This window comes from Lytechinus variegatus, chromosome 8 (genome assembly GCF_018143015.1).
Source record: "Lytechinus variegatus isolate NC3 chromosome 8, Lvar_3.0, whole genome shotgun sequence".
NCBI classification, from domain to species: Eukaryota; Metazoa; Echinodermata; class Echinoidea; order Temnopleuroida; family Toxopneustidae; genus Lytechinus; species Lytechinus variegatus.
Genome location: NC_054747.1, coordinates 17,991,074 through 18,013,000, shown reverse-complemented (window position 1 = coordinate 18,013,000; position 21,927 = coordinate 17,991,074). Strand labels below are relative to the sequence as shown.

The 21,927-nt window shown below is 39.0% G+C and overlaps 1 protein-coding gene across 1 annotated transcript; it reads left to right on the top strand.

Annotated features, from left to right (window-relative positions):
* Positions 1 to 19,080: 19,080 nt before the first annotated feature.
* Positions 19,081 to 21,453, top strand: LOC121419527 (trace amine-associated receptor 13c-like). Its single transcript, XM_041613982.1, has 2 exons — positions 19,081 to 19,851; positions 21,151 to 21,453. Exons 1-2 carry the CDS (start codon positions 19,081 to 19,083, stop codon positions 21,451 to 21,453), a joined length of 1,074 nt encoding a protein of 357 aa, XP_041469916.1.
* The last annotated feature ends 474 nt before the right edge of the window (positions 21,454 to 21,927 follow it).

Below are 21,927 nucleotides of genomic sequence, written 5' to 3'. Positions count from 1 at the left end.
GATGTCAGATGACAATTGTTAATAAAACCTTCCCCGGAGCACACAGTGGGAACTGTGGGGGCATCTTTTAACGAATCTAAGGCCATGTTTACGCTTCCACTTTTCAGGCCAGAATCAGCGTTTCCAAATGTGATTAGTACAAAAGACAGTTTCGTCCATGCTTACTTTCATTTAAACGCTGTTTCAAAACGCCGATCGTAAACTCACAAAAAGGTGCGTTTGTAAACGTCGTTTGAACAGAATCGGGCTTTCTAGGGAAGTATAAACAGAACCACGATCGTAAACGCGTTTAAATGACGGCATTTGGTACATCCTTCCGGTGAGATGAAATTGCGCGGGCATATACAGTTGCATTGCTTCGTGGTCGCATGTTATACCTCCACGAAATTACCTCTCATCTCCCTTGTTTTCATCTCCGACAAGAAGTGCTTGTGCATCATCATTCCCATCATTGTCCTCATCATCTCCACCTCCCTTATCATCACCACCATCATCTCCCTCAACGTTCATCTCGATGAACGTTGAGGGATTAACACCCCCGCCCCCCCCCCCTCCGGAAAAAAACCCTGGAACTTGAGTTATAATGAGGAGACATCGCCAGATGCCCCAGTAGCACAAACAAATAGATGTTTTATTATTTTGTACACTTTAATATTCTTTATTTTTGCTCACTATTATATGGCTATATCAAGAAGCTATTGGAAATTGTTCGATGTTTATATAACAGTCGACGTACCTTCCCCATATAAAAAAACTAAAAAAAAAAAAAACTTTCGAAAAAAGGCGCGCCCAATTTGACTTCGCTTTCCTGTTCAACGAAAATTACGATGCGAAGCCAGCTGGAATTCATGATTTCGCCTCTCAAAAGTTAAGCATAAACAGTACTCTCAGAACAACGTTTACGATCTGCGTTTTGAATCGACGTTTGAAAACGCTGATTCTGTCCTGGCAATGGAAGCATGAACACACCTTAATTAGAGGCCTAGGTAACACTGATTTTTCCATAAGGGTTGATCCATCGAGTTCTAGTTTTGGCCTAAATCGTTCGACGGCGACCGCTCGATTACGGCGGCGCCAGGACGGCGCCTGCACTGACACCGACCGTATTCAGGGCGGCGAGTGAAAAGCGAGCAGGCGCCGCCAGTACTTTAATTCCGCGCTGAATCTTGATATCCCAAAATCCAAAGGTGACCGAGTGGCCACCGCTCGGTGCCCGGCCAAACATGATTAAAAACTCGCCGCTCGGTTGCCGAGCAGGCTAATTTTTGGAGTTATGACTTAGCCTTAGATGACTATGGTAAGATAAATTATGCATGCTCTTCATAAATTCCTGAAAAAATAGTCCTTAAAATATCCTTTTGGGTCAATATTACAAAAATTTCAGCTCGCGCTTCACGCTCGCAATGTTTGTTTAGTAAGACAGGTACGCATCAGGATTCAAAATGTCATATAATATCCCCTTTTTAAGTCTGAATAAAAACAAAATTCAGCACGCCCTTCGGGCTCGCGTTACTAGTCAATAAGATACATATCCTTTCAATGGCACAGTCCTTAAAATCTATATTAGGTAAGTATACCTGGCTATTGTGCGCGCTTCGTAGCTCACTAAGTGACTCAAAACTTCTGCTGGCGCTTCCCCCCCCCCCCCCTCCCATGCCGTGACCCACGGTACGCAACTGCTTAGTTACCTCCATTTCAAGATAGGACAAAGAAGCGCAGAGATTGCAGACTTGACACAGAGAATATAATGTATCAAAGACCAATGGGCAGTTCCATAAATTATGTACGTCCGACCCCCCATATGTGGGCCCTTCATAAAATTTTCTGTCTCTGATTTTTTTTGTTCTTTTGATAGTCTGTTATGCTCTCAAACGACCATGACTTGGTCAGTTTATAAAGTGAAGTTCAACTTGAGAAAAAAATGGTGCTCGGACGTACAAAAAGGTTGACTATTTTATGGAATTGCCCCAATGGCAATAGTTAACTCGAGAAATATGTATCCATCGATACACTGTGTGCCTTACAGTAGCAGCTACAGTGCGCATGCCCTGTTCATAGGCGGATCCAGGGGGGCAGAGCCCCCCCCTATTAGCGGAGCAAAAAAAAGAAAGAAAGGGGAAGAAAAAAAAGAAGGGGAAAGAAAGGAGGAAAAAAGAAGAGGGAAAATAAGAGGAGGGAGACGAGTTCATGAATGAAAATATGATAAGGTCAGGGGAAGACTTGGATATTAATTTGAAAATATATATCATGTCACTTTGTAAAATTTTCGCTCGCGCTTCGCGCTCGCATAGCCTGTTCGATGAGATACATATCTTGCTCAATAGGGTGATATGTAGCTTAACATAATTATCAACTTTTGAAGTCAATACATATTCCAGCTCGGACATGTAGCTTTTATTATTTTACTTGATTTACAAATTGATTTTTTAAAGTACTCTGTAAAATGTCCGTTTTATGGTGTGAATACATTATGCAGCTTTTTGCGCTGTGTGCTCGCATTATTTGCTTTGCCAAGTAGGCCTACATAATATTGTCTTTGTTTATTCCATCATAAGATTCTTTATAATTCTATACTTAAAACCCCCCATTAATGACAGTTTATCAAAAATTTCGTCTGGCGATTTGCGCTCGCATTAATAGTTTAAAATATATCAATTCATAAATCCTATTCATGGTTACAAAAGAGCTTAAAATATCCAGTTTTAAGGCCTCAAATGTCAACAAACTTCACTCACTCATTAAGCTTATTACATTAATGAATATGATAATAAAATTTTCATGAATTCTTAATAACTAAATTGTCCCTTTTTCAGAAAGGGATTTGGACAAGTTTCATATTGCGCTTAGGAAGAGGAATAGGAAGATACAGTATGACAAAATGTCCTTAGGCCTAGAATGTCCAGGTCCTAGGTCAAAATAATAATAAAAATATCAGCTCGTGCTTCGCACTCGCATCATTTATTAAGTGCTATCCACATACACTTCACAATAGATAGTGCTTAAAGTCACCCTTTTCATACCGGATTATCAAATATTTTCCGCTCGCGCCTCGCACTCGCATTATTGATTTTCATGATAAAAAATGAAATGTATTCAGAATGCCCAGATTCTGTCTAACTCTAAAACACGCGCACACATGTTTGAGATACGCAGCTTGATCTTTATTCAAAACGTGCTTTTATAATCTAAGATATGAAATAAAATATTTGAAGACATCTGAAAACTCCGTGCTCTATTACCTTGATTATATCGATTTCTGTAATGACCCAATAAAAATCTTACTTTCTATAAAATCACGATGCTCTGTTAAAATGATTATGTCGTATTCTGTAATGAAAAAGAATTACTTTCTATGACCATTTAATTCTCGCCGACCTTCCGCTTCTTTTGCATAGAACCTCGATATCGCATTCTTTCTATACCCCTCATTACATCCGGGACCTGTTTCAGACAGGGTTGAAATCAGACGCAACTCTAAAAATCTATTGCAGATTGATTTCCACCCAATCAACAGCGCGCATTTTTGTTTGACTTCCGTTAAACGCAACTCTTTCTGCAACGGGCCGCAGATCGATGAAGGACTAATATGAGAGAACAACTCTGATTGGTTCCTAGTCAGTTTAATGAGGAACATGCGTATGCAACGATGATCTTGATAGGCCATTTCATTAATTTTAGCGATTAATCGCTGGCCTTGTCTGTTAAGAGGCCCAGATGCACTTTATTTGATTAATATCTATCATATCATTTAACCCCTTTTTGATATCCAGGCAATCCGTTGTATGTATTTTCAATGAAGTAATACGTGCCTTTCCTGTATAAAAATGGGATGAATTTTAGTTCTCGAACAGTCTTCTCACGAATCAGTGGAAATTTCAGTGGAACAACTGCACTGCATGTCTCGGCCTAGACCCACTTGCGCAGATTCGTTCAACATTTCTTGAAATTAGACATTGCGAGCAGCACTTGTTCCGATTGAACATCTTCGAAATCCCGATGGAAGGAAGTTGGTAAATTAGTAAAAATACATTCGTCTGTTAAATTATCTGCACTGTGTACGGGCAAAGATACGACGGAATTGCTGCAGGATCAAACAGAAACCGTAGCTGCGTCTCTGGTATTTAACTCACTGTTTTCTGCCCTGTATCATCTTCTGTTCTCAATGTTCCTATGATTTATGAACCTTTGATTTATCCAATATGATATCCCTAAAGGTATCTATATAGGCCTACTTTGTGTCCTCAATACATGCAGTCCTGTACTCAATTCCTGTATTAACCAACATATCGATATAGCTGCACAACCCCTTTCTCCGTGTTATACATAAAGCTTCTATTTAAAATCTTACGATGAAGTAGTACCATTCGTCACTGATTATTTTGACTTTAACTATCTACTGAAAAAAGTGATATGCTTTTATTTAGTATCGAAATACTACCTTAAGTGACGGTCAGCCAGAGTGCCACTGGTAAAATTCACAAATTTAGAAACATTATAAATTACCAGCTCCGTGGTGAGAGTCATGTACGGGGACGCGAATACGACCGACGTTTTTCAGGAGCAAGAAGAAACAGTAGCGACGGAAACGGATGATGAGAGACGAGGTCTCCACGCCCTGCTCCTACCCCTGCTCTTAGTTGCCCTTATCATCACGACCAATGGCCTCAGCCTGGCAGCATTCGCCGTCGACAAACGCCTCCGCGGCTACAACAACTACTTTATTATAAACCTTGCTATCTCGGATTTTCTCTACGGGATCGTCCTGATTGTCCCCTGCATACACACTTATCTTGGTCATTTTCCATTCCCTGGTGATGACTGGTGCAGCGTTTTTAACGGTGTCAGCAGCAGTGTCGAATTCGTATCTATTCTGATCATCGTCACCATCTGCATCGATAGACACCGTGCGACCTACGATCCCATCGGGCATTTCACCACCAGGAGCAAGCGAAAGGCGATCTACGCTAACATCGCCGTGTGGGTTGCTTCGCTCCTGTTCTGGTTCTCGTTCTCGACAATTCCTGAGATCATTCTTGGGTACACCAGCAGTTCAAGTTGTTTACCATGGTATGCGAAAAACCCGACCATTCATTTTGTGACCATCTGCATGCGGTTCATCGTGCCTTTCACCATCATCCTAGTCCTCTACATACGGATCTTCGTCAAGGTCCAGCAGACGACGGGTCGGAAGCACATCCGCAAGGAGTTCGTTGCCAGCATCAGCCAGGCAGGACAGGGAAAATCAGAGCAGGAAGGCGAGGAGGAAGGAAATGGCATGGAACAGCGCCCTCAAGCTACCAAGGAGAAGGTAAGTATTCAAACAGTCCAATTATTCTGCAAACACAGACTCAACTTTGACACTTTAACGAATATACTATGGGCCATTCCATAAAATATTTACATCCTACCCCTATGTGTGGGACCTTCATGAAATTTTCTGTCTCAGGCTGATTTTTTGTTCTTTTTGACAGTCTGTAAGTTCTCAAAGGACCATGACATGATCAGTTTATGAAGTGAAGTAAAACTTGAGAAAAATGGGGGTCGGACGTTACAAAAATGGTTGATTATTTTCTGGAATTGCCCTTATGTTAAGAGTGGAGTCTAGACCCCTAGCTCTCTGCCTTTGTCAAATAGATGCATCAACTGGACAACCTAGTCTCACTTCTTTGAACTTTACATTATTCACCTGAAAAATCCTCAAATGGGGGGGGGGGAACACTTTAGTAAAAACGATATATTTATATTACAAATTTTGATTATGGCTCTCAACTTGCAGTAGCGTAACAGGCGGGGGGGGGGGCAAGGGGGAAAAAGGAGAAAAGCGGAAAAAAGGAAAAAGGGGAAAGAGAAAGGGAGAAAATAAAAAGAAATGGAAAGAAAGAAAGAACATAAATAGGGAAAATGGAAGGAAAGCGGGAAAAGGAACGAAGAACACGCGAGGAAGTACAAATATCCTGAAATACTAATACATAAGCATGATTAGCAAGAGAGGGATATCAAATCAAAAGATATGACTCAATGGCACGGGCAAGAATGCTGGGAAAATGGGAGAAAGAGGCAGAAAGAAACAGGAAATGAAGGTAGAACCAAGAGCTTAGTTGGAAATTCAAAATATAGAGAAAAGGGACGAGAAAAAAAGAGAATGACTTAATAACAAGACCGGGTTGCCGAGGATTGAAAAATATAAAGAACGGGAAGAAAGGTGGATTGCGTCTATTATAAGCTTGCTAAATTTTATGCAATAATGGTCACAATCAGGACAAACAATCCCGGGAAAATCCTTAGCCAAAGTAGGGTTAGCCAAGGGCTAGTAATATTTTACCCCCGATATCATGTCCTAAACCTAAGTAAAGCTTTGCGCTGGCTACATTTACCGCTAAAACCCTGTTTACTTTGGATAAATTTCCAAAGCTACTATCAAATGAATATAATTTAATCATTTTTAAAGGCCAATTTTTTTCTGACTCGCTTCGCTCGCTAGCGACTTTTACAAATTTATCCACATTTTGCTATGTTGTGCTGCCTCAAAATATTTAGCTTATTATCTGCAACTGCGTTGAAGTTAATATGTGTTGTGTATGTACCCGCGATTTGATAAAACAGTGGCCATTTGCACTGTTTAAAAATATCACGGGGTTTCGGGAGCTCCGCCCCCGAACCAGTGGCGTTACCAAGTAAAAGTTTAATTAAATAGCCATCCAGTTCATGATTACAAAAAGTGCTTATAGAACGTCCAGTTTTCATCTCAGGATGTCAAAAATTTTCAGCTCGCGCTTCGCGCTCGCATTATTTATCTGGTGAGATATCATCTTCATGGCCCAATGCAAACAGCTAGTCCTTAACAGGTCTCTTTTCAGTCAGTAGGGTCTACATTAAAAAATAATAGCTCGCGCTTCTTGCTCGATTATAGGAAATTGGCAAAAATATTGTGTGTTGACCCGCCCCCAAATGTTCTTTTTCCTCCCCCGAGGTTAAAAATCCTGGGGCCGCCATTTCCCCGGACCCGATCCGCATAGCACTGGCCCCCGAAATTCTAACAAAAAAGAAAAGGAAAGGAAGATGTAAGATATGATCTTATTTTCTGAATACCATGTCGCTCGGAACTTATATTAAGCATCATTTTGCTGCGCACGCCACGCTGTGCCCCCTCCTTTTTTTTGGGGGGGGGGGTACTTATCACGCATTGAGCTTCGCCCTAATGCTCGGGGCACAATCATAACAAGTTATGTCCATACCATGATATGACCGGGAATTTTTTTGCTCTGGCCACCAACCCTGTTACGCTCCTGCTCTCAAGTGGGGGGGGGGACTCACGGGCCAGATGTGCCCCCCCCCCTGGATTCGCCCAAGGAGTGGAAATTGTGCTTTTTTTAAGCTGGACTGAAATGAATCAAATGACCGGGGTAATAATATGCTGTAAAGCGTTTTGTGCCCTTTGGGAAAAGCACTATAAAAATAAACTACTATATCATTATTATTAGAAATGTTTATGCACTGCATTATGACTTGGGAACTGATAATAACGATTGATATTTTGGTATTTACATTTTAATCTTGATTGATTAAATGCACCCTAGACACCTGAAATTAATATAGGTAAGTAATATATCATGGTAACGAAGCAAGCTAATTATTTGAAATGGCTGAATCCAAAAACGTCAGCGACTTAAGGGCATACATTTCTGACTCAATCCTCTGAAAATAAGTGGGGTTGTTACACCCACAAATGTATTAAACGCCCATTAATGTAATAGCTTTTGGCGAATCTGTTCCAAACTACTAGTATAACATTCATATTGCGCAAAGGCACAAAGTCTCTTCTCCAGACCTGGATGTTTAAAACATTTTGACGAATCTCCCAAAGACTCCATAGTCTTATCAATGTTGAATAACATGGAAATATAGCGTACATTGTTAGAAAATTTATCCTTAGAATAAAAGAAGCAGCTGAGTCTCGAGAACACCTGTAATCTTACCAGATTGCGCAATCTTACATTATATCATGTAAAATTACAGGAAATTGGTAATTTTGGTGTATGGAACCTTACAAATTTCCTTAAATAAAACACCATTTTTCCCATTTTTGAACATACCTGTTCTGTTAAATTGCTGAAAAATTTATGTTTTATGAATTTACAGAATGATTCTGTTATTGCTTTCTGCAAAATCTTGTTTTTTTTCTGTAAAATCGTTTTTTAACAGTGTAGTCCTTTCTACAGACCCAGTTATTTCAAAATGACAAATCATACAAAAAAAAATTCTAAGACCCAACAATCCTTAAAACTAAGAACCTGAAATGAACAAAGGTTTAGAACGTTGTCGTTATTCCAGACCTTATTATTTCAAAAATTATGAAAAGAAATCTTCAAAACATGGATCCAATCACATTCTGATTCTTGTGGAATAAAACGAGTATGAAAGCGTAGTCTTTCCTTTAGACCTGGCATGATTTCAAGATTATAAAAAACAAATAAAAAGCGAAATTATTAGATCCTACCATCTCCCTTACAATGAAATAAGCAGCAATTAATATCTAATTTAATGGGGGGGTCTTAGTTTTTAAGGTAATGTTTTGTTGTGTTTTTAATGTTTTTTAGAACTGGGTGTGGGTTAAAGAAAACGCTCTAAACCAATATTCTTTCACTGGGGCTAAATTCTGAGGATAGGTCTTAGTTTTGAAGTTTTCTTTTTTCATTTTTAAGATAACCTTGTCAGAAGGAAAGACTACGCTTTAATACTCGTGTTACTCCACAAGAATAAGATTATGATAAGGTCTATAGTTTGAAAAATTTTTCTTATTTTTTTTTTTCAAATGACTAGGTCTGGAATAGAGACAAGACTCTAAACCTTTGTTTCTATACAGGTTCTTATTCTGAAGGATTGCTGGGTCTTAGATTTATATTTGTTTTGTTTTGTATTATTTGGTATTAAAAAATGGGTCTGGAAGAAAGACTACGCTACATCTCCATAATATTCAGCATTGATTAAATTGTGGAATCTTTGTTTGGAAGCTTTTGTAAATACTTTAAATAACTGGCTCCAGAGTAAAGACTTTTTAGGAATGCATTACGACAGGGTTTTGGCTTAGAAGAAATTCGTCAAAATATCCCTTCATATTGATTACATTTGTGAGTAAAGTCATCATTACATTTGTGGGTGACCACATATTATTACATTTGTGGGTGATCAAGTATTATTACATTGGTGGATGTTATTACATTTGTGGGTATTAAAGTGTTGCTACGTTTGTGTGCGTTGTTGCATTTGTGGGCGTTATTACCTTTATGGGAATTATTCATTTGTGGATCCACTACTTGCTTCGTTATGATTTTTTTCCTGACCCCTACCCCATATAAATTATTGGGTATTTATCCATCTTTACTATCATAAGAATGCATTCATTTCAATATTTTCTCTATAGGGAGGTCAGAAAGTTGCCAAGCGAGAATCGGCCTCTGAAGTTCGCAGCGCCACCAAAACGCTTCTCTTCGTCGCCATAGCTTTCTTCATCACGTGGTCACCAATGTGCATCGTCACGATAACCTACTCGATCGACCCGGCTTTATTCAATCCGCGGCTCCCGTCCTGGTTATACCTGGTACCGTTGTGGCTGATCTACGTGAATAGTCTACTCAATCCGCTTTGCTACGTTGTCTCGCAACCGCTCTTTCGGAAAACCGTATTTGGTTTGATTTCCAACCCTATCCGGTATTGTCGTGGTTAACGTAATCGTGGATAAATATTTGATTGAATGATTGAATGATCGATCGATTGATTGATTTTGGCAAGTCACCACAACATATATACAGTAGCGTAAATAAACAACTGGCTTGCACTGGATGTCCCACAAACCTCCAAAACTTATTTCCAGTTGGTCATCTCAAGTGAAAGATATTCTTTCAATTTCCTCTTACAATGGAAAAAGTCTCCTATTCCCTTTAAGTCATTGGGATGAGAATTGCAATGTTGTATAGCATTGTAATAAGAGGAGTTACCAATACTACCTATCGTTTCTGGTAAGCAGAAGTTGAAATGGCTGTTTCTTGTATTACAGTTATGTAATTCGGTAACTAGTTCAAAGTTTGATGCAATATAATGATTCGATCTATTGTGATAGATTTTATGCACGTAGTGCAGAATAAGGTGTTTTGATCTCTTGTTGACTTCAAAAAAATTTGCTCTAAAGAGTTCGGTGTAGCCAACGTAGGTTCTGGGACCAGAACAGTTAATGAATCTAACTTTTTTATTCTGTATAATTTACAACTCCTTTTGATCGGATTTGTCTATGACACTAGACCAAGCCTTGTTCGCATGGACAAATAAATTCTGAATAAGAGCAACACAGAAAATAGTCTTGCTTTCTGATCCATACAACTTTGATACCTGTACATAAATTTCAGACGGGCATTCGCCTTTTTTACGATTGATTCTACTGAAGATAAACGTTTTTTCCCAGGGGGTGCTGATATAAATTTGATGAGCCAAAAAAAGAAGAAAAGAAAAAGGGTTTCACTACAAAATGAAGGTCATTTAGTCCAGACAAATTTGACAGGTAAAAAAAAATGGTTTCTTTACAAAATGTAGGTCGTGACGTCGTGTTGCTTACATTTCTTCATTTTGTCACACCTACTGTACATCCAATGGGTGCTACCTATATGGAGAATGATATACACGCACCACCCCCAGCTTCATGAGGGCCATGGGCATACAACGTTGAAAAGACCGACAAAGAATGAAATTATTTTCCCCACGTGAGTTCCCGACCCTAATACTCATGACTTGCGTCTTCGGAATAACTAAAAAAAAAATTATGTTTTATTTCGATTTTGAATGATGTATTTCTTACCATAAGAGACCACAAATAGTAGGGGGACATTTGATATTGTGTCCCCTCTACTATTTTGAGTAGGGGACATGTCCCCCCTGTCCCCCTGGGAGTTCCGCCCATGGCTGCAAGTCAATCGCAAACTTCTCTGGCTGATCAATCTCTGCTGCACGAATAACTATTTTTATTCCCAAGTCCCAGGTAGTACACCAGCGAATGCAGCAAAGGCTTAAATTTGTTCCAGCTCTTTACTTGAAAGTAATTTACTGGCCTCTCTCTTCTTGGGTAAGACGTGCATGTATCATATATATGCTGGTGGTAAAACGTAATTTTCGCTGTCAAAACACGACAAAGACGACATCTTATCCGCCATCGTCGATTCTCTAATAACGTAGAGCATATACAACGAATAAAAAAAAATAAACGCGAACGAGGATACATGCATTGTACACGCTTGCGTGCGTTTGCCGAAGTCCTTAACCATGTTAACATACAGGGTGAATGGCGGAATTGCCAGTCGAATCAATGGTACGATTTTGCATATTATTATTTTAATTTTGAGGTCAGGATCAAAATTCAGTGATGGCAACATGTTGCATGTATTCATGCATAATATTTTACATATTATCATGTCCAAGAACCGTGGTTGCATTTGCTGCCCCACGGAAATGAAAAACTAGAGACATTTTCCTTGCCCGTCCCATAGTCTATAATTTTGTCTACAGGAAATTTGCACAATGTCCTTTGTAAACAAAAAGAAGCACTCTGACTTTTCAAAAAAACGAAGTAGGGGAAGGCGGGGTAAGTTGAGCATAGGGGCAAGTTGAGCCACCACCCCCAGACCCATAACGAATGAGTCAGACATTGTGGTGGTGTCATGTATTGATGGCCCATAGCATAACCCCTAACCCCACCACATTGTTTCCAACTTTGAAACAAAAAGTAGATTTTTAGAGGGAAAAATATGAATTTCAGCCAAAAAAGTAAAAAGAGTGTGAAATAAATAAGTGCTTTATAAACACACACGTCTTTAAATATAATAAAGACATGATAACAACATTATTAGTCCAGGTATGGATCTTCATTCTTGTCATAGTCTTTTATATGATGGATGCATAATAAATGTGTGGATACAAAATTATCGCACTAAGTTCGGACTGGGGTAAGTTGAGCCAAACAGCATGGGGCAAGTTGAGCCATGGTAATTCCTATGGTAATGTATCTTAAAAAACAAACAAACCATAAAAATCGATTGAAATGCAGGCTGAAAGGAGCAAATTTACATGACTGCTCTTTTCCTTTTACAGGATGTTAGTATTTATAGAGAATTAGCAAGTGAAAAGACTTTAAACAAAAAATTGACATGCTGGTTCTCCCCTCATACATTTTGTACATAGTTTTTGTGGCTCAACTTACCCCAAAAGGTGGCTCAAACTTACCCCATATATGGGGCAAGTTGAGCCATTTGACATCGGTTTTTTCAAAGGTCACGATGACTTTCAGTGTGGGGATAGAAAGTTATATATAGGTGGAAAATATTTCAGAAGAATTAAATTTCAAGGCAAGGTACTTATTTCGACAAGATTATTAATCATATCAATTCTAACATGCAAAAAGCAAAAACTGTCACAACTTACCCCGCCTTCCCCTATGTATGAATATGCATCCTTACAAGCATATAACTAAACAAACATGCATTTTAGATGTTGATGTTGCCGGCCTTCAATAGTTGTGGTTTATCGGATCAATCGTAACTCCTTGTAAGATGGGGTAATTACTTGTAATTTAGTTGTTTTCTTTTGCACATTACTATACACACTTTTATGTTTATACGTCAAGAGTCCGAGGATAACTTTGGTGTTTTAAAACACAGACTAGACTAATAATATGATTGAACTGCATTAAATTGAATTGGATTTAAGAAAAATTGAAATTCAGTGATAAGTCCATACACGAAATAAAATCCGACGTTTCTTTTCCTCTAAATTTCCAGGTTATCCAATGTTTTTGATGTCCTTGTGATGTGTAGAATTAAATTATAAGAGAAGACAATACACGAATTCAAGAAAGAAAAGTGGCCATGAGTGTATGTTAATATTTAGCCACAGTATGATGACAACTAAAGGGAGCAGAAATAGGAGTATCAGATGAGGTGTAGTTACGTTTCCCCTGCGGCGGCCTTTTGGCGCCTCGAAAACAGCCCTATCGCCTATATCATAATGTACATGTGAGTAATTCGTTTAGAAACACAAATAAAACGTCCACTTTTTTCAGCTCGCCGGATGGGAAGTGTGACAGCACCGTAAGAATGAAAAAAAACAACAACCGTAAAATGGAAAGTGGAGAAAGATAGGGAGAGGGGAGGTTGAAGAGGGAGAGAGAGCAATGCCCGAGAGAGAGGAAGAGAGAGAGAGAGAGAGAGAGAGAGGGGAGGCATGACAACATAATGAAGGTTCGTTGGAAAAAGCTGTCATGATGGTACTTTGTTCAAGAAAAAATATATATTTACGATTACCAGTAACAGTCTCGCATGGCTTGCCTAAGGAATTAGATTCAATTAAAATGAGACCCAATCTCCATCTTCATTACATCATCATCCTAATTCTATTAGTGCCATATTCCATGTAACAATGTAAAAGGGAGGTGGAATGCGTGCATGGTTGGGAGCGGACCGATAAATTAAAAGATACTGATAAAAAAGGGGAGGGAAGTAACCGCAATGACAACGAGACAGGCTCTCTTCCCATCAGAGTAATATAAATAATCAACTGCCTTTGCTCTATTGAGCGATTAAAAAAAAGCCAGTAAATATCATCTATTTTCTAAAGAGGACAAAAAAGGAAAAAAAAGAAGGAAAAAAACGCTATATCAAATCGTCGGCGGACATCCGAACCCATTTCAGAGAATATCGACTTCAAAGTTTACTATAATTTTCACACTTAGTTCCCCAGCGAGAAAAATACATGGTTGGAAATATGGATGACGATGAAGAAGATGATGATGATGTAGTGATATGTAACTAAGTGAAGCAGTAAAAAAAAGGAATTTACTATATTTCTTTTTCTTTCTGAATTACTCTCCAACACTCGCTACTCCTGCTTTGATGTCAGACGAAAAGGAAACATAACCCTCGACCCGTTTATTGCTTCCCTTGGATTAACTGATGAGGGTATATACATCTGCCAGATAAATACGAGATCCCCAACATCTCGACAGGTCGAGCTACGTGTAGGACGTAAGCTGATTTATTTTTCTGATTTTTCTCCCTTATCATCCCTAACAACTGATGGATGCGATACAAATTGTGGCATATTAGCCCATGCGCCCCCTTTCTTCTTACTATTTTGTTTTTATAACACACCATACACAATCGCAAACCCACAACTTTTTTCTTCCCGCTCGAAGACATCCTCTCCCTAACACACACACACAAACACACACTCCCACAAATGCACGCGTACATGCACGCACACCCAGACATGCACAACCTTCCCCTTTGGATTACAGACTTATTTACTCGTGAGATTTCAAAGTGAGAGGCTAAATATAGCTTCTAACGAAAATGAATGTCCGACATCCATTAATCTATGTCGATATCTTGACCCCAGAAATTTAAGAAGAATTGCATCAAAGACGTTTTTTCTATCGACTTAGATTCGATAGATTCTCATCGATATTTTGTTTTCCTATTCATGTCATCGATTCATACTTTTTCCGTTCCTCATTTTCGCAAGGACCATCATTTATTCAGGCCATCAGCTACGGAGAAAGCGCCATTGATCTGCAGGTCCAAACTCCTACTATTACCGTCAACGAATCAGATTCGTTCTTTGTCGATTGCATCATTACTGGATTCCCATCGCCGCTCTTACAATGGATCTCATTGGTCAACGATATCGAGTCGGCGATGAATATGCAGTATAACATAAATGGAGGAATTCGATTGGTTGTTGATAATGTATCACGTGATGATGGAGGCGACTGCGTTTGTAGAGCGAGCAATTCATATGGAGAACTTTCCCATCACAGAATTGTAGCGGTCGTTCTTGATTCTGAATCTACGAAATACAACTTTGGAACTGTATCGTATCAAGTAACTTCTTTCGATAATGTTTTCATTTTCACTTTAAAATAGCCATTTGGTAACTAATTAGGACTACCTTACAAATTTAGCGAAAGAAGTCCGAGTCTAGACTGGTTTATGTTGGTATAAATGCGGCATCACGCCTACACTTCTCAATTCCTCTGGTTTGGTGTCCTCTTCATGCATTAAGGAATTCTATATTATTTGGTCATAATTTGACAAGACACTGGTGAGACAATCTATTTCCTCAACAATTCAATTTGCTTTGCCCCTTTCTGGCCAAAATTATTCCCTCTTATGCTATAAGAAGTACAATTGTCACCCCATGACTCTTTATTGGCCAATTACAGTCATCGAAGTACGCATACTTTTTTCTTGGGGGAGAATTTCTGTGCAAGACACGTAATGGGGATTTTTTTTAAAGTATCTCAAAATCAAGGGAGTTAAGCGACCGACCTTGTCATGTGGGCATTTATGCACTTTCTGAAATGAAATTGAAGGAGTTATGACTTATGAGACACTGTTGGTGGATTCTGTGAAAATTTTAATTCCAAAAATGTATGTTTGAAAGTTTCCTGGGGGAAATACCCCCCCCCCCCGCTGCATACAACCGTAAGTGAAGTGGTCAAACCAGCAAAGTATAACCTTTGACCTTCTGACCTCAAAATCAAGGGAATTCCTGGGATCTATGCTAGTATCATACACACCAACTTATACGAGCCTTGGTTCAGTTAAACTAAAGTTAACAAGGACTTCACAGGGTAAGACAACATGTCACTGTGATCTCGACCTTGATCCTTTGACCTCAAAATCAATTAGGCTTCCTGAGATTCATGCTACTATCATACACACCAAATTATATGAGCCTACATAGGTTTAGCTAAACTGAAGTTATCGCGTTTACAAGGACTTCAGATTGGTAAGATGAACTTGACATGTCAGTGTGATCTTGACCTTTGACATTTTGACCTCAAAATCTATAGGCTTCCTGAGATCCATACTAGTATCATACACAACAAACTATATATATGAGCCTAGATTGAGTTACACTAAAGTTATCGCGAGAGAAATAAAGAGGAAAAGAACATGAAAGAAGCGTCGTGGTGTAGCGGTTCTGACTCTCGCCTTGTAATCAGAGGGTCGTGTGTTCAAATCCCACCATGGCCTGGCGTCCTTTGGCAAGGCGTTAATCCACACTTTGCCACTCTCCACCCAGGTGTTAAATGGGTACCAGGTAGGATGTGAAAGTATATATGTAGTATGAATAGCAATTGAGTCTTTGAACTCTTGTTGGAATGCTCCCCAGGGAGTGGAGAAGGTGCATATATTGTATGCAGGCATGCAAGGATCCGATGACCGGGGTAATAATATGTCTGTAAAGCGCTTAGACACGTCATTCCGATGTATTAAGCGCTTTATAAATGCGGAGTATTTTTATTAAAGAAAAAACAGAGGGAAGGGAATGGGATAGACGAGGTTTCGAATAGGTAAACCTGCTTGTCGGTGTAACTAAAGAATAAGATGCGGATCCTGAGATGCTATGAAAATGATAAATTGTCTGCCACGCAAGCGCAGGTCTGTTGGACTGATGTCTGTCCGAAAAATGATGACTGTCGGCCCGACAATTTGTCATTTTCCCGACAGACGTAATTTTCCCCCCTTTTTTCACTCCTTGCTCGCGAATTTCATTAAAAAAAAATTGCCACATGCAACATACTGTGCCCACTTTTTTTTAAGGGGGGGGGTCATTACAATAATAATGATATCTGTGATCACGCTATTTCCGCATAGAGCTTCTCGCTAACGCTCACAAACAATCATTATGTTCACAATGCTCCACATCATATAACCGGGAAATTTGGCTCTTGAGCCCCACCGTCCACCGACGCTTACTATGCCCCTGTTACGCTCTACTTACTTGGCCAATACATCGATTATGTTATGGTATCACTGATCTACACAAATTTACATAATTGTTCTATAAATGACAAAGGCAATCATTAATTTTCTATGACATGATTTGAACGCATAAATCATTTCAAACTCAGGGTCTTCGAATAAAATTGAGAAACTCTGATCGTGTGTTAATAATAGTAGTTTTTGTCTCAACCACACAGCAGAGTGAGACTCCTGGCGCTGCTATTCAGACGGCGGCGGCGGCGTCAACACCAAATAAAATCTTAACAGAAAGTTAAGTTTTTGAATACTAAATATCCTGCATGAGTTTCATGTCACATGACCAAGGTCAAATACCATTTAGGGTCAATGAACTTAGACCATGTAGGGGTAATCATTATCAAAATCTTAAGCTAAGGTTAAATTTTTGAAATGTCATCATAACTTAGAAAATATATGAACCTAGCTCATGAAATGTGCATGGACATAAGGTTAATCAACATCCTGCATGAGTTTCACAGCACATGATTAAGATCAAAGGTCATTTAGGGTCAATTAACTTTGGCAGAATTGGGGTCATTTCTAATTACCATCATAACTTTGAAAGTATGTTGGCCTAGTTCATAAAACTTGGACATAAGAGTGATCAAGTATCACTGAATATCATTTGCGCATTTTAGGTTACATGACCAAGGTCAAAGTTCAATGAACTTTGGCCATAATGGGGGTATCTGTTGAATTACCATCATAACTTTGGAAGTTTATGGAGCTGACTCATGAAACTTGGACATAAGAGTAATCAATTATCAATAAATATCCTGTGTGAGTTTCAGGTCACATGATCAAGGTCAAAGGTCATGTAAGGTCAATGTACTTTGGCCACGTTGGGGGTATCTGTTGAATATTATCTCTGTAAGTGTAAGTGTATTGGTCTAGTTCATAAAACGTGGAAATAAGAGTAACCAAGTATCACTGAACATCATGTGCGAGTTATTGTAGTTTGCAAAGTAAGCACTGCTACTGTATCAAATCGCAGGTAAGACCGCCAGAGGCGTTCCACTTGTTTACAAATATATGCCTCACCGAAACCCAGATGAAGATCTATCAATTCTAAACGGATATACTAAAAGTCGTTCTGAAAACATCAATAGCAAATGTTTGCCTCTTTCCCCCCAATCTTTAAAAGGCCGCGCCACTATTAATTTTAAAGATAAGAAGTTTTATAGATCTTTTACTGAATGTAGAAGAGATGATTCAGAATTAAGACTTATTCAGTTGGATGATATTGATTATATTCTTTACAATTTGCAGTTTGTTTTCTTAAGTACCACGGGAAATATCAAGAGACTATTCTCAACTCTCGTGTATGATACACTTAGCATACTTGAAAGTTAGTGTTGACAATGTAAAATGAGGTTGTCCTACTTTTTTTATCAAGGGAAATAATTTCCATATAAAAAAATTAAAAATCAATCTTTTTTTTCAAAAAGTAGAAACTAACGGTCTACGAAATGACTTATTTCTTATCATTTTTTCTTGTCCATGGGAAGATCGATTTCTCGCTTGGCCAAAGATCACGCTATGATGACGGTAACACAAAGATTTGTGATCAATTTCAAATACCAAAAACGATGTTCATAGCTTGATAATCATCATGGTGGGTATGTTGATCTGTATCCTCTTGCGACCGTCTTCTCGTTTCAGCGTTGTACATCTTTACAATTGATTATAAATATTTGTGTGAACGGTGCCTGAAACAAATTTTATGAGATAAAATGCTCAATAGTCGATTCTTTTTCGGTTCTACAATTACATGAATCGATTCCTGTCATCTCCCATCTCTCTTTCTCTCACCATCTCTTCCTCTTATTCTCCTCCCCCACTCTTTTCTTTTTCTCTCTCTTCAAGATTTGTCAATGTGGGTTCATCTCTCTTTGTCATCAATTCGATTTAGTTCTACTAAAGTTTTAATAGCTGCTTTAAATTATTTTTGTTTTTGACTTATGACGATACTAAATGCATTTCGTTTAAACATAATGCAAAACCTTCATAAGTTGAGAAAATAATTTTGTCTGTCACGTGAATGGGGGTGTAATTGGCGTGGCTGCGACTATACATATATTTAGTGATGGTTAAATAGAGTTGTGCAGCAATTCGGGAATTAGATAAGACCAAAGTGGCCAAAGACCTTTTACGGTATCTTACAAACGTCTTCAGAAGAGAGATTCCTTAAACCAGAAAGTGTACCTGTCAAACCACAGATCCATGATCGATCATGGACGCTGGAGGCAATACAACTGAGTTACTTCTAGAACAAACAGAAATAGCAGGCACAGAACCTACAGAAGTAGGCACGGAGGCTGATAGAAATCGGTGGATCCCGTTGTTACTCCTGATTTTCGTGTTCATTATGATTGCTATCAATGGTCTCAGCCTGGCCGCCTTTGCTGTTGAGAAACGGCTGCGTGGCTACAACAACTACTTCATCATAAACCTCACGCTCTCTGACTTTATCTTCGGGTTTTTCCTCGTCATTACATGCTTACACATGTACCTTGGGCGTCTGCCCTTTCCATTCCCGGTTAGGTGCAATGTGTTCTACGGTGTCAGTAACAGCATCCAGTTCGTATCTAACCTGATCATCGTTACCATCTGCGTTGACAGACACCGGGCAATCTACGATCCCATCGGACATTTCACACGACGAAGAAAACGAACGGCGCTTTACACCAACATCTGCGTGTGGATCGTTTCTCTCGTTTTCTGGTTTTCATTCTCGACGGTTCCTGACTATTTCCTGCAGTTTCGGCTTGGTTCAGAGTGTTTTCACTGGTATTCTGTGTTCCCAATCGCCCAACTGTCGACCGTACTGATCCGATTCATCATTCCTTTTACCATAACGTTGATTCTCTACGTCCGGATCTTCATAAAGATTCGAGGGATCGCCGGTGGAAAGCACATCGACAAGGAGTTTACCCAAGATACCACAGTGTCAGATCATAGCCTAGCTGAAGATGATGTCAAGGAAAATAAACAGCGCCCTCAAGTAAATACAATACCTGTAAGTAGCACACTCCTCTCTTTTCTGTTCCGTTTAGATGTAGTCACGAGGGAACGCTTTCAGTAACAGAAGTTGTATTATCAAATGCCACTCATGACAATGAGCAACCAAGAAATATTTGTCGAGAAGTGGCGAATCAAAACGGCAGTTTTGTCCTGGACTCTGGACAAATAATATATTTGCAATTTTGTGTCTGCTCCGAAACGAACTGCTGATCTGGCTCACCAATTGTCGCCAAAGACCCTTCAGCTAGTCATTCTCATTCGACTGGCATTTTCGTTTATTATGTTCGAAAATTCTGCGTGGCGGTGAGAAAACTCGTAACCATTACGTTAAAGTGATTGGTTAACATTGGTTTGACTTTTAAAAAAATCTGTGCTAGAAGGTCACACTTGTCACCTGTGTCAGTAATATGTTACAAAAATGAAGCCCAGAAAAAAAATTGCGTTCGAAAATAGTTATCTAGTGCTTCAAAAATTGACATATAAAGTGACCGGAAACACCATCTTAATTACATCCCATAGACTTATGTGTACTATTTAGGCGTCTATAAGACGCCTATTTACAAAATCGGGGTTTGCCTTGTAGTTTAAGCTTTTCATTCTCAATAATGGTTATTTTCAGGGTTTATTAGTTCTAATACATGCACTTGTACACATGTTTCATCTTGGTTTGAGAATTTTTTAAATCGGCTGCTCACAAAGTTAAACAATACCTTTAACCAAACCAAACTTGCCTGTTAAAAATATGAATTGTCTTGTTAGTTAAAATTCAGTTCCAATACATTCATATTATATACCTAATAGGATAGGGAAACTTTATACAAAACTTGGGATGAAACGAGTAACTACGCAAAAAGCCATGCCTGCATAGTTTTGGGGAGTATGAAAGCCACTTTCATAGACTTCTGAGCGATTGGTCCACAAGTCACCATGATTTCGACTAAGACCAAACGGTTCACTGTACTCTCACCAAAAGTGCGAAAGAAAGACATCACGAAAATTCACCTTGATATCTCAAGACAATTAAAGTCATCGGTGATAATAGCGAGCACGTTCTCATATCTTAGAATTGTTTAGTTCTCTGTTTCGAATTATATGGACGTATACCCGGACTGTAGTAGGTGTCACACTTGTTGATTTCTTTCTTCATCCAAATATATATTACTTGGGTTTTATCCTTTGATTTATAGAGTACTCGACTGAATATTTTGTTGAGGTGCTTCATTAATTTCATTTACTTACAACTGCCTTTTTTGCTCATTTGTCGGTTCGTTTTCTCTAGGGAGTTCAGAAAGCTGCCATTCGTGAGTCAGCCTCAGAGGTTCGAAGCGCCACGAAGACTCTACTCTTCATCGTCATGGCATTCTTCATCACGTGGTTCCCAATGTCTCTTATGTCGATTGTCATCACTATCGATCCAACGCTCGGCTATCCGCGGATACCATACTGGGCTTATTGGATACCTATTTGGATCGTTTACGTGAACGGGCTACTCAATCCGATTTGTTATGTCATCTCCCAACCGCTCTTTAGGAAAACCGTATTTGGATTGCTCTGCCACCCTATCCGGTATTGTCGTTGGTAGGATAATTACCCCCCCCCCCTCCCCACCCCATCCACCTTCACCATTATACAGAAACACGATGTATTACAAAACGTAGTGTAAAAATCCTATGTAGAACATTTTGGACTGTTAATTAGACACACATTTTGTTAAGATAGAAGATGAATATAAACACGAAATCACCGTTTGTCATCATGTTCTATGGTGAACTAATGCCCCGACACTTTGATTTGTGGTAAGATGTTCAGACACTCAAATATGGCTGGTAATCATTCAGGTATATGTTTGGTGATAAGATAGAATTGGTGTTATGTGGTAACGTAAACAAGTGATTTTTATCCTTGTGCTCACTCGCACAAGCGCACTATTCTAGCCCCTTTTTGTGAAGGCAAGCTTAACTTGTTGAAAATGTCAAAATTTTGTTCACATTGCATATTTCTTATGTTTATAGCGGTCTTTTGTCATTCCTTATATTCGTCATTCCCAGAAAGCTAT